Genomic DNA, 13,754 nt, shown 5'->3' with positions numbered 1-13,754 from the left:
TCTCTCTCTGTGTGTCTGTCCGTCTCTCCTCTCTGTCTGTCTCTCTCCCTCTCCCTCTTCCTCTCCATCTTTCTCCCCCTCCTTCTCCCCCTTCCTCTGCTTCCTAGGCTCCTTTTAAATCTCAGTTCCAATGCCATCTTCCACAAGAAGGCTTTGCCAGTCCTCCTAAAGCTAGCTCCTTCCTTCTAATGTCATCTTCGATTTATTCTGTATTTATCTGGTTTGTACATAGCAGTCTGTGTGTTGGCTCCTCCCAATGGATAAGATCTCCTTGAGAGCAGGGACTGTGGGCCTCTCTTGGTGTCTGTTGTGCTTAGAACAGAGGCTGGCCTGTAGTAGGCACTTTAAAAATGCTAATTGGCTTAACTTGGTGATAAAGAAATACTACAGAGAGCAGGATTTTCTGTATCAATAGGCTTTTAGGGAAAAGCTCTCTGAGAAGCTGTAGCATGAGCAGCAGCCATACCCTGGTAAAACCCTTTTGGCGGATGAGCTAAACCAGGTTGTGGGTAACCAGCAGGCCTCAGACCCATCTGTGAGTTAAGGAGATGTCTACTCCACACATACCCCTGGTGGAATGGGCAGATGAGCACAATTCGCTCCGATGGCCACAAAGGTGGCTGAAGGAGACAGTAAGGAGCGCTTAGAGCTTGGTCAGACACTGAAGATGCCAAGGTCATCCCCTGCGTCCTATCACTGGTCATCTGGACTGTATCTCAATGACTCTGGAAGAGAGAGTGAAGCTGACGACTTTATGCAACTCTGCATCACCTACGTCCAATTCACACGCAAGCTGAAATATCACCCCGTGACGTCATGTGTCCTCTTCAAAAACAAAGGAAAAGCAATAAGTGAAAAAACAACACACTATCTGCCTAATTTTCAATAAAGTAGAATCTTCTGGAAACTTACCAAAAGGGCTACCATTGGGACCAGGGGTGCAGAAATAGCATTCAAACTTCAGAAATTCATTTAGTTAACCTTTTTAGCACCTACTTTGTGCAAGGCACTGTAGATACAGAGACAAAAGTGAAGACGGTCCTACCCTTAAGGATTTTCCATGCCACTGAGGGATCTAGAAATGATTCCCAGAAGAGTGGCCCCTGAGCACATCCTTGAAAGAAGCTAAGGGTTCTAAAAGGCAGAGATGGAGGTGATGAGGAGAAGCCTCTCCAGGTATTCTGGATAACCTGTGCAAATTCATGGAGACTGGCAACTGAATGAGAAGCCTGAGGAACACCAGCATGTGAAACAAATGTGGAAAATGCTGGACTGAAGGGCTTTGCTTCTAGGATAAAAAGGTTTTTATTTGATCCTGGGGCAGTGGGAATCCACTGAAGATTCTTAAACAGGGGGATGACTTGGCTGGGGCTGTACCTTAGGAAGATTATTTTGGCAACAGTTTCAAAGGATGAATGAGAAAAGGGAAATGCCCATGAGAAGGCTGTCGCTGTGGTCTAGATGAGAGAGAATGGCCTGAATTGGGGTTTGCTGCTGTGAGTAGATAAGGACTGAGGGGGAGGGGAGGTACCAAAGAGGGCTCTACAGTCACTGACCTGAGGGCCTGGAAGGATGATAGTGGTCTCAACAGAAATAGGGGAATGTGGAGGAAGGGTACCCTTTGAAGAGCAGATGAGTGTCATTTCATTTCATTTTCAGTTTCTGTCCTGATCTGCTTACAGTACTAAAGAGTCAAAGTTCAGTTTCAGATAGACTCAATAAGTATTTTTAAATTTTACTTTCTTTGTTAACAAAAATCGTTTTGTCTCACCTACTCCTCTCCCTCATTTAAAAGAAAAAGTCAGGCAAAATCAGATTCCCACATTGGCCGTGTCCAAAACTGCCTGCCTCAATTCTGCACCCTGGCTTCCGTCACCCTCTGTAGGGAGATGGTTAGCACGCTTCGTCTCCATTCCCTCAGACTCGTGCTTGGTCAGTGTATCGGTCAGAGTTCTTATGTCTTTCAAAGGTGATTGCTTTGTGATGTTGCTGCTATGGTATAAGCCGTTCAGTAAATATTAAGCCTCCTAGTGCAATTGGTATCAGACTTGAGAGAGAAGTTATAATATCATCCATCATAATGTAGGGTTTGGGGTGGGGTTTCCTTTCTAACAGTAACACATGTTGGAGACACTCTCTTCCCCACCATCTTTTTTTTCCCTAATGGGGTAAGGAGATAGTTTACAAGTAATTACCTTGATTTTAAGGGGATGTTGATTTTTTAAGAACAGGAGACTCTGTGGGCAAAAGGGTGAAGGATAAATCTCCATTGGGAAAAGCTAATAAGGTCTTTGTGACCCCGAAGAAAAGTTTCCACGTCACTTAGACGCCCGCCTCTCGTGTAGTCTGGAGGTTCTGATTCTTCTCAGACTTCTAAGTCTTAATGTCTTAGGTTAGAATAAGAAGCATCATGACATAATGGATAAGAACCAGAATCAGGAGCAGAACAACCTGATTCCAACCTCACCTCTGCTATATACTGCCTGGGTGACCCTGGGAAAATCACTTACTCTCTCAGTTCTCCAGGCCAGGGGTGCCAGCCTCAAATAATGGACCCCATAATTGACTTAGAAAACCCCAAATTAACACTGTCTAGGTTGTCGTTTTTAAATTTTATTTTGTTAAACATTTCCCAATTACATTTTCATCTAGTTGTGGCTACCCTTTGACTTGGTGACTTCAAAGAAAACACCTGCTCTGGGTGACTTTCTAAAGCTGTAAGATGCAGACAAGGAGCTGACCTGCACCGGTTAGAGGGAATTTCTTCACCTGGAAGTTGACTCAACCAGTGGGATCCCTGTCTCCCCCCATTAGAAGCTAGAGAAGTAGTCTCGTGTTTCAGCCTCTGATTCAGGTCTCTTGATCTTGGGCTATGTGAGGGGGGACGTGGTCCCTTCCCCAAAAGAGTTTAGGGTCTAGTTGGAGAGATGATGATGAAAGGGAAGAAGGCAACAAAAGTGATAAAGATGGTGATGATAATAGCTGACCTTTGTATAAAGCTTTAAGGTTTGTGAGGCCCTTTCTATACATTATTTCATACGTGGAGAGGGAAGAGTCCCAAAATCCTTAGAATCCAGAAGCTCTGGCATCTCATCCTGCCTTAACTTCTTTTTTTTATTAATTTATTTTGATTTATCAATAATCACTTCCATATGCTTTTAAGTTTAAATTTTTTCTCCCCCTTCCTCCCCACCACCCTCCCTAAGACAGCACATAATTTGATATAGGCTATACATTTACATTCATATTAAACATATTTTCATATTAGATGAGTAGAAATTAAAACCAATAAGAGGAACCATCAGAAAGAGGAAACAAAACTCCACAGAAGAGAAAAAAAAAATTCGGCTTCCATAGTTCTTTTTTTGGATGTGGATAGCATTTTCCACCACCAGGCTTCTGGAGATGTCTTAGATCCTTGTATTGCCAGGAAGGGTTAAGTTAATCAATATTAGTCATCACACAACGTGGCTGTTATTGTGTACAACCTTCTCTTGGTTCTGCTCACTTCACTCAGCACTTAACTTCTTTATTAGCTGTGTGACTGAGGACAAATCACTTAACCCATTTGAGCATCAGTTTCCTCATATCTAAAATGGGAATAATACCACCCTCACAGGATTGGTTGTGAGAATCGGCACTTAGCAAACCTTCAAGCACTGTAAAAATGTGAGCTAGTAATTCTTCATTTGATCTTATCATCCCCATTTAGCAGAGGATAAAATTAGACTTCAAAAGAGTCAATTGACTTTCCCACAACATAAGCTTGTTAGTGTCAGAGTTGGGATTTGAACCCAGGACTTCCTGACTCCAAGGCCATTGCTTTACTCACCTAAGCATGCTGCTTCTGGTATGCTAGATAGGATTAGCATACATGAAACAAGAGGGACAGAACAAGAATGAGTGTGTGTGTGTGTGTGTGTGTGTAGTATATACATGAATATCACACGCACATGTTGAAGTGCAGAATTCTGTGGCATAGTCAATAACTGCTATAGGAGTAAGGAAAGAGAATGGGGAGTACCCTGGATCAAAGGAAGAATGTCTTTCTTGCAGCCAAAAAAGACCTGAGTTTGAATCCTCCTTCTGACATGTAACAGCGTAACCCTGGACAACTCATTTAACCTCTCTGAACCTCAGTTTCTCCAACAATAAAATGGGAATAATAATTCTATCTCTTGGCTCACAGGGCTCTTTAAGGCACCATAGAAATGGAATCTCTCTTTGAGGGTGAAAAGGAGGATAAAGGGGAGTCTGCCACAGTGGAAAAGGAATCCCATGGGGCACGATAGAAGATAGTGAAGGGAGAGAGGAGGCTAGGAAAGAGTGGGCCTGGATGGCTTGAGGCTCCAGGGCACAACTACGAGGGTTTACATGGAAGGAGGAGGAGAAGGGCTTGCAGTCCAAGCAGTGCTCTTAGAGAACACAAACAAAAGACATATTGGAATGGGAAGAAGAACAGAGCTGCATTGTGAAGATTTGGCGGGAGGACGGACGGCAAGATGTAGATTGGGCTTTGCTGCTTTAAATAAGAGCTTATTTATTTTTACAAGCATTTATTATATGTCTCTCTCACTGTCCCTCTCTCAGAAAAAAGAAAAACCCTAGTAATAAATATACATAGTCCAGCAAAACAAAATCCAGCATTGGTCACTTGTGAAAAATAAGTGTTTCTTTCTGCCTTTCAAGTCCATCACCTCACTGACAGGAGGAGATGGGTGGGATGCTTCATCTGCAGTCCCGTGGATGCATGGTTTATCGATGCATCGATGAGAGGCCGAACGTCTCTGAAAGACGACTTTCTTTACAAAAGTTGCCGTCAGCGTGTAAATCGCTCTTCTGTTTCTGTGCACTTCACTCTGCGTCAGTTCACAAAGTCCTCGATGTCCTCTGAACTTGGCCACTTCATCATTTCTTATGGCCCAATAATATTCCGCTGCGTTCAGACGCCATTCTTGCTTAGCCCTTGCTCAACTGATGCTTCCTTGCCCCACCCCAGTGTCCTTTCCTCTTTTTGGCCACTACAAAAAGAGGTGCTACAAATGTTTTTATACACGGTCTCTTTTCCTCTTTCTTTCATCTATGTGGGGTAGAGGTCTAGTAGTGGTTTAATTGGGTCAAATATAATGCACGGTTTAGTAACTTTTTAGGTATAGTTCCAAATGGATTTATAGAATTACTGTTTTATTGCAGCCCTTCCAACAGTCAATCAATTAACATTTCTGAAGCACCTACTATGTACCAGACACTATGCTAAGCACATTTTCATTTCCTTTCTTTATCGTCTTTGCCAGTCTGACAAGTGTGAGGTGGAATCTCAGTTGCTTTATTTTGTATTTCTTCTATTATTAGTGATTTGAAGCATTTTTTTTCTTATGGCTGCTGATAATTCGGACATCTTTTGAAAACTGCTTATTTATTTTTGATTATTCATCTATTGGAAAATGGATCTTAGCCTTATGAATTTGAATTAGTTCCTCATATTTTTGAACATGAAATCTTTAGTAGAGAAAACGATTGCAAAGACTTATTTTCCCCATTACCTGTTTTCTTTGTAATTTTCACTGCATAAGATTCATCTGTGCAAAAACAATTTAATTATGTATAATAAAATGATACATTTTATCTCTGTGAGCTTTTCCATCACTTGTTTGGTCACGAACTCTTCTCCATCCATGGACCGGAAATGTAATTTCTTCCATGCATCTCTTAGTTTGCTTATGATGTCACCTTTTGTGTCTGCCATGCCTCCGTTTGGCATTTCTTTTGGTATATGGTATGAGATGCTGTTCCATACTTAGTTTTTGCCAAGCTACACTCCAGTTTTTCCAGCAATTTTTGTCAAATAGTGAGCCTTTACCCTAGTGAGTGGAAACTTTGGGTTTATTAAAAATTATGCTTCTGTGTTCACTTACTTCTGTATGCTCTCCACCTGATTTGTTCTTCTGATTGGTTTCTCTGTTTTTTTCAAACCAGTACTAAATTGTGTTAATGATTACTGTTTTGTAGCCTATCATAGGCCTCCTTTCTTCCCTCTTTTTTCATTATTACCCTTAAGAATCTTGACCTTTCATACCTCAATATGAATTTTGTTATTAGTCTTCTAGTTCTATACAATAATAATTCTTTGATTGGTGCAGCATTGAATAAGTAAATTAATTTAGGGGGTAGTGTCATTTGAGGCAATTACTATTTCTCCAATTATTCAAATCTGGTTTTCTGCAAAGAGGGTTTTATAATTGGATTTGTACAATTGATTCTGCTTTGAAAAATAAATGTTCTGGCTTATAATTTTCTTAAATTTTTTGATTTCTTATTTTAACATTCTAAATATATCTCATCTACCTAATAAGCCATTATTCATAACAAAGAGTTATTTAAAAGAGAGGAATGAAAGGTAGAGCAAAATCAATTAACACATCTACTGAGTCTAATAGTATATTCCATGTTTCATACCTGTAGTCTTCCTCTGTAAAGAAGGGAGAGGAAGGCATCTTTTTTTTTCTTTTTTTTTCCCTCTGGACCCAACCTTGGTCATTGTAATTAGTGTTGCCTCCCTGTTTTCATTACTGTTCTTCCCGTTTATGTTGTCATAGTTACTTTTGTAGTTACTACTTAGTTCACTCTGCATCAATTCACATGAGCCTTTCCATTCTTCTCTATATTCTCCTCCCACCTCATCTCTTAGAGCATCCATGTAACATTCCTCTAGTCATTCCCCATTCTTTGGTCATCTACTTGCTTGTAGTTCTTTGCTACCACAAAAACTGCCATTAGAAATGTTTTGCTGTATGTCTTTGGCCTCTTAGAGATATATGCCTAACAGTGGTGTCTCTGGGTCAAAGGGTATGGATATTTTAGTCAATATTTTAACAAGATTCCAAATTGCCTTCCAGAATGATTGAAGTAATTCACAGTTCCACTGTTCTTTCAGTCATGTCTGACTCTTTGGGACCCCATTTGGGGTTTTCTTGGCAAAGATACTAGAATAATTTGCCATTTTTTCTCTGACTCATTTTACAGATGAGGAAACTGAGGCAAACAGAGTTAAGTGATTTGCCCAGGGTCGCACAGCTAGCAAGTGTCTAAGGCTGAATTTGCACTCAGATTTCCTGACTCTGGGTCTAGCACTCTATCCATTGTGCCACCTAGCTGCCCACGAGTAGCGTATTAGTGCACCTGTCTTCCTTTAGCCTCTCGAGCATTGACTCTTCTCATCTATCATCATCTTTATTAGTTTTCTTGGTGCAAGATGAAACCTCACAGTTATCTTTTAATAGTGTCCAATTCTTCTTTTGAAAATTATTTATTCATATCCTTGAACCATTTATCCAGTGGGGAATGGCTCTCGTCTTTAGATATTTGTGTTATGTTGTGTTCACTATATTTGTTAATTCCCTATATACTCTGGACAAGAGAGATCTTTATCAGTGATATGTCATGCAAAGATTTTTTTTTCCTTGTCAATAACTTCTCTTACTGTCCTAAGTACGTTGATTTTGTTAATGCAAAAGCTTTTCAATTTCATGTAATCAATCTTATCTGTTTTATCTTTTATGATTTCCCCATCCCTTGTTTGGTTAAGCCCTTTCCCTATACCAGGTCTGGTTAGTTTTCTTCTTTTTTTATGATTTTTTAATATTCAGGGCTTATGCAGATGAGACTTTTTATTTCACCCCTAATTTCCTTGTTTTCCCTAATATTCATGTTGTATTGATGCTTTTTAATACCACCATCACTTTCAATGACTCCTACCTCCACATCCCAGACTTCATAAGCAAGTACAGTTAAGCAAGACAAATCAACCCGTGGCCTTGCCTGACCATTCAATATCTGTAATCCACAATAGAGGCCATGTGCAGCAGTGGAAAGAGCACTGGATTTTAGAGTCAAAGAACCTGAGCTGGCATCTAGGCTAATATGGCCACTCGTGTGACCTTGGGCAAGTCACTTAACTTCATTGGACCTCTCTTTGCTCGTTTATAAAATTAGATGGTTAAACTCAATGACTTATGGGCCCTTCCAGTCCTAAATCTCTGGTCTTACCTGCTCAGAGAAAGGAAAATCATTTTTATCCTCAGTTCTCTAAAGTTAGTTGATTGTGGATTGATTAGAATTTCATCTAGTCCCTGATGTCTTCTGTAATGTTTCTAAATGAACCTGCTAATGTAAAGACTGTTTGTACAAATGCTACACATGAGATGAGGAAAGGCCTCTGAGGCGGTGACAGGAGCCCCTCCTTCCTCTCCCTGTGCCTGGGCAAGTCAGCATTTTCGGCTGCCGATGCCCAGCAAGCCTGGTTCCCCGCTGCCCAAGGTGGGGGCCGCCTGGAGCAGATTTGGGCGGGAGGGGCAGACCTCATTCCTAGAGATCTGATTTACCCCAAATGTCTCTGAGCAAAGAGAGAGAAAAGTCCCAGCTGCAAGGGCACATACTTGTGCTAAGTATTTTTGTAAAGAGGAAATTCGCGGTATTTCTCAGCCTCTGATTTGCCTCATGAATCAGTATTTTTAGATGGTAAGAAGAGGTTCAGGGCATAATTTGCCCTCATTTGCTGTGTCACCCAGACTGGCTTTTGCTTAATGAGAAACAGCTAGCTTGAGGTGCTGAAACCCAACCCACCCCCTGTGATTCCCTAGTTCTCATCCATCCTTTTGCCTTTTCTTTTTGTTTTTAATTCCCTGTGAGGATCTAAATCACCAGTTTTGGGGGAGAAGGAAAGAAGGAAGAAAGTCAAGCATTATTAAGCACCAACTATGTCCCAGCCACTATGTTAAGCATTTTAAAAAAGTTATCTTATTCTATATTCACAACAACCCTGGGAGGTAAGTGCTAGTGTAATCCCCATATTATAGTTGAGGAGGCTGAGGCAGACGGGTTAAATGACTTGCCAAGTGCCACACAGCCATTATGTGTCAGAGACTGAATTTGAACTCAGGTCTTCCTGCTTCTAGGCCCAAAGCTCTCAGACAGATTTGGATGGCTTCCCTCTCCCTGAGACTCAGTACATCATCTTTGTGACCCCAGCTGCTAACCCAAGGTTCCACACATCATGAATATTCTCTGAATGTTCTTCGGATTAAATCTGTTGAGTTAAAAAAAGATGGAAGTGTGCCTCTTGACATGAAGAATAAACTCAGCATGCCAACCACGTGTCTGCAGGATGGAGGAGTATTGGGTTCAGTTCTGGTCATCATGTTGTAGGAAGGGCATTTATAAAGTTGAGAATGGCTAGTGGCGGAGGTCTCTAGTTTATGCCAAAAGAGAAGCAGTTGAAGAAATAGAGGCTGATGGACCTAGAGACGAGAAGACTAGGGGACAGAGAGCTGTTTTCAAATATTTGAATGGAGGTCATTTGGAGGAACCCGAGAGCAGAACCGGGAGGAGCAGGAGAGAGCTACAAATGCCCAATGGTTGGCTTGGTGTTGGGAGAACTTCTCAACAGGAAGAGCTAGCCTAACATGGAATGGCCTGCCCTGAGAGACGGCGCCTTCTCCCCTCACCAGAGGTCCCCAGATGGCTTCCTGGAGGCTTGATAGGTGTGGTCGAGAGGACTGGGCTAGACCAGTTCAGTTGTGGGTTAGACCAAATGGTCTCCCAAGTTCATTCCCACCCTGAGAATCTTCGATTTATGCCACACAGAGAGAGATGTTCGGAAACTTTTCTTCTCTTCAAAGAAGAAACAAGCTCTTTGCTGGGGATTCATTTCTCCTAAGGCCTGAAGGAATTGAGTAAAGAGAATGGGCGTGTAGGCCTCCTGCGTGATGTTGGTTAGCATGTCATTCATAAATCATAGACACTCCTCCGAGCTACAGAAAGTCTCCTCTGGAAAGTCCTAAGGCGGGAGAGCTAAGGCAGCTCAGTGTCACAGACAGAGTCAGGAGGACCCCAGCTCCCATCCAGCCTCAAACACCTAGTAGCTGTGTGACCCTCCGCCTCAGTTTCCTCATCTGTCAAATGGAGATGATAATAGCATCCACCTCCCAGGGTTGTTATGAGGGTTAAATGAGAGAATATTTGTAAAGCACTTTGAAAACCTTAAATCTTTATAGAAATGCATCATCACCATTATAGAATTCCTAGTCTTAAAGCCAGAAGGTCGAGGTTGAAACCTTGCCCCATTACTTACTAGCTGTGGGACTTTGAACAAGTCGCTTCCCTTTTCAGAGCCTCAGTTACTCCACCTGTGAAATAGGGATAACAATAGTGGCCCTGCCTTATAGAATCATTGAATTTTAGAGCAGGAAAAACCTCAGAGGCTGTCTACTCCAAACCATATCTGAACAGGAATGAATACACACACACACACACACACACACACACACACACACACATACACACACACACACACACACACAGGCACACACTTATACTCTCCATCTCCAACAAGTGGTGATTTAGTCTCTACTTGAATACCCTTAGTGATGGGGACCTCACTGCCTGCTGAGACATTTCACTTTGAGATAACACCAATTGTTATTTAGTTCATTTGTTTTAAATATCAAGCCAAATCTACCCTTCTGCAGTTTCTGCTATCTCTCTCAATTCTTCTGTCTAGAACTAAACAGAAAAAGGGCTAATTCACAGAGCGAGTTAATCACATATGATATTGATGCTGCACTGAAGGGACCTTGGGAGCCATTGGGTCCAATCCCTTCATTTTACAGATGTGAAAACACAGAGGCACAGAGCATTTGACTTATCAAAGGTCACAGAGCTAGGAAATGTCTGAGGTGGCTTTAAACCCATGTCTTCCTGACTCCCAGTCAAGCATTCTATCCATTAGAATAAAATTGTAATTCATCAGCAATTGAAAGAGTGCCAGTTAGTTGGTGGACCTTCCAAACACCTAGGAAGTTGTGTTTTCTTGAAAATTATTTATTTAATGGTCCCTTGTTTCCTGTAACTGGATATAGAATTGAATTCATTGTTCACCCTTGAGTGCTTGGTTGTATCTCTGGCCCCATCAGTGTGTGAGCTGCCTTGAGTGGCATGTATCCCAATGGAACCATGCCTCTTCCTAAGTAAAACATGGCAGCAGAGGACGGTGGAAAGAACACTGGCTCTAGAGGCATAGGACCTAAGTTCAGATTCTACCTCTGTCCCATGCCTCTGTATTCTTGACCATGCTATATAGCCCTTCTAGGCCTCGGTTTCCTTATCTACCTTATAGGCATTGGACTAACTAACTTTTGAGAGGCCTGGTCTATAAAGAATAGAGCTCTGGACTTGGAGTTCAAATCCAGCCTCAGACACTTACTAGCTGTGGGACCCTGAACAAGTCACTTAACCAATCTGTGTCTCAGTTTCCTCATCTGTAAAATGACGGAGTTGGACTCCAAGGGCCCTGTAAGCTCAGAGTGTGATCTGGTTCCTGAGAATGAGAGCTGCCCCAGAATGGAAGGGTCTCCTTTGGGAGGTAGAGGTCTTTAGGACAGAGAAGTCAGGAGACCACTTTGGGGGGCCATTGGAGAGGGGATCATTGTCCAAGTACGGGCTGGACTGTCTGGCTTCTAAGGCCTGTTACAGCTCCTGCAGAGTCTGTGATTTCACGATTCGTTCAGAGAGACCTTTTCTTTACCTTTGATCCATAGAGCTTTTCACTGTTCTTTGCCCCCTGCTTGTCACGCCATAGGGAATTCTTCATGTATGGGCTATTTTTAATCACAAAAGAAACCAATCAAATGGTCCATCTTGTAGCACAGCAGTTGGCCCAGTTAGGGCAGGCTCGCACCCTTCCCTTTCTCAGATGTAGTTATTTGGTTTATTCAGGCAGGCAGGCTCCCTCTCCTTTCCTCCCTGGGGAAAATGAGAGACAATGGCTCGAAAAAACAGACAAGTCATCTCTCTTTAGGGGAATATAGGTGTCCCTTGAGTGACTACATGTTTTTATCAACATTCCACTCTCCCCATATCCCCAGTGCCTAGCACAGTGCTTAGCATAGAGTAACCACTAGGAAAATGCTACTTGACTGACTAACTGACCTTTCTCTTCCTTTATCCACTGGAACACGGCACAGAAGTGAACATCCCCTCGCTCAGCTTTACTGCCACTCCATAATGGAGCACCATCATTTCGACCAATGCCTCATGATCCTTAACAGCCCAGTAAGTATCTAACTTGTAGTTGTGTGATTCAAAAAACAAATACTTGGTTATTGGAGTCTTATTTTTAGATTTTGGAATGATTCCCAGCATCATAAATTCTTAAGCAGACTTTATTCCTTTTTGGGTAAGGAAGGAAAATCCAAGCTGTTTGAAAGCTTCCGAGTGTGGCTGCCTTCTGGGTGCTCCCAAGCCTGCCTAAACAGAGCTCGCAAGGGAAGCTGACGTGGTCGTCTGGACCATCTCACTTAGAGGCCTCCCCCAACAAAGCAGGGCTGGGCTGCCTGGGGATGGAGACTCCCAGCTCCAAATCCTGGGGCCCCTGGACTGCGCTCACTTAGCAGCCCCTGGCTTTGTTCTTGGCAGCCGGCTGCCCGTCGACCTGTTCATTCCTTTCTAGACAAAGACGTCGTCTTGAAAAATCAAACAATTACAACTCCTACCCACTAAAAAAACTTTATCCCTTTTTTGGTTATAGATTGAAGTTAATAACTGAGGGAAAGGGGGCAGGGGCATTGTTGTTTTAGTACAAGAAGAAGCAGGGCATAGTGGATAGAGAGCGGGCCTCAGAACCAGAAAGACCTGGGTTCAAATCTCCCTCCTGACCTGACACATGCCAGCCAGCTGACCTGGGCAAGTCACTTAATCTCTTAGTGCCTTAGGTGACTTTTAAGGGTCTGTGTTGCAGACAAAAGTGTAGACCTGCATTGGGGGAGGGAGTTTTCTCATCTGGGAGTATCCTACATCAGTGAAATCACCCTAAGAAAAACATAAGGTAGATTCCATCCCTTCCCTCCACTCTCACTCCCTGCTGTGTCATGGTTCCTCTTTAAGTAGATCATGACCTGTGGAGGCAGTGGGCTGCCCCGGAAAGACTCTGAGGACCTCAGTTCAAACACCAACCTTGCCACTTATTCCCTGTGTGATTTGGGACCAGTCACTAGTTATCTGGGGTTGTTTTTCGTAGGCTAGGGGTCCCCTTCCACATCTAAAACTTTGATCCTATGACCTTACGTTGCAGAGCAAATCACCCCCTAGAAAGTCTCATCATAGCCCACAGAGGAAGCCCACTCCCCACCATAGCACCAGCTACTTGGTTCTGTGAGAATATTCAGTCTCGGCGTTGGACATGGGGATAGGGAGGAAGGGCCAAAAAAAGGGGTTCTCAGCCCACTGGCTACTTGTTTATTTTGGTACAGCACTTACCTGAGTGCCCAGCATCTAGTAGATGTTTAATGAATACCTCTTGATTGATTGGTTAATACTAGCAAAAAAAAAAAAAAGAGGTCATTTTCCTGAAATTTTTGCTTTTTAAGCTAGAATTTAAATTTCTTTCACCTTTTAATAACAGTTCAGTTCTTCAGAACCTGTGGTTTTCCATGCTAATGGATATAATTACGAGTGATGTGTGGATGTGGCTAAGGAAAAAAAAAAGTGAGTCAGTCCCTCGAGAAAGTGAGGGATGATCATTGGGCAGCCTGGATGTCCCCATGATATGCACACAATGTCAAGATGATTAGAGGATGACACTCAGCACATTAAGTAGAGTGTCCCACCCAACCATGGACCAGGGTCACACAATGGGCTTCAATCAGTGTTAACAGTGACAGTACCAACATCAGTGAGATCACAGATTCTGCAGAAGCAGA

The 13,754-nt window shown here is 42.6% G+C and overlaps 1 protein-coding gene across 4 annotated transcripts in view; it reads left to right on the top strand.

The window, feature by feature from the left end:
* PDE5A (phosphodiesterase 5A) overlaps positions 1-13,754 on the top strand; it is a 186,235-nt gene that overhangs the window by 155,979 nt on the left and 16,502 nt on the right. For all 4 annotated transcript variants that reach the window (XM_027853712.1, XM_027853715.1, XM_027853714.1 and 1 more), the window contains exon 15: positions 12,021-12,108. In XM_027853712.1, coding sequence (XP_027709513.1) covers positions 12,021-12,108 — 88 coding nt within the window. The remainder of the gene's footprint in view (positions 1-12,020; positions 12,109-13,754) is intronic.

The sequence above is a fragment of the Vombatus ursinus genome, unplaced genomic scaffold, assembly GCF_900497805.2.
Source record: "Vombatus ursinus unplaced genomic scaffold, bare-nosed wombat genome assembly UNPS02010193.1, whole genome shotgun sequence".
NCBI lineage: Eukaryota > Metazoa > Chordata > Mammalia > Diprotodontia > Vombatidae > Vombatus > Vombatus ursinus.
This window is presented reverse-complemented; position numbering and strand designations above follow the sequence as displayed.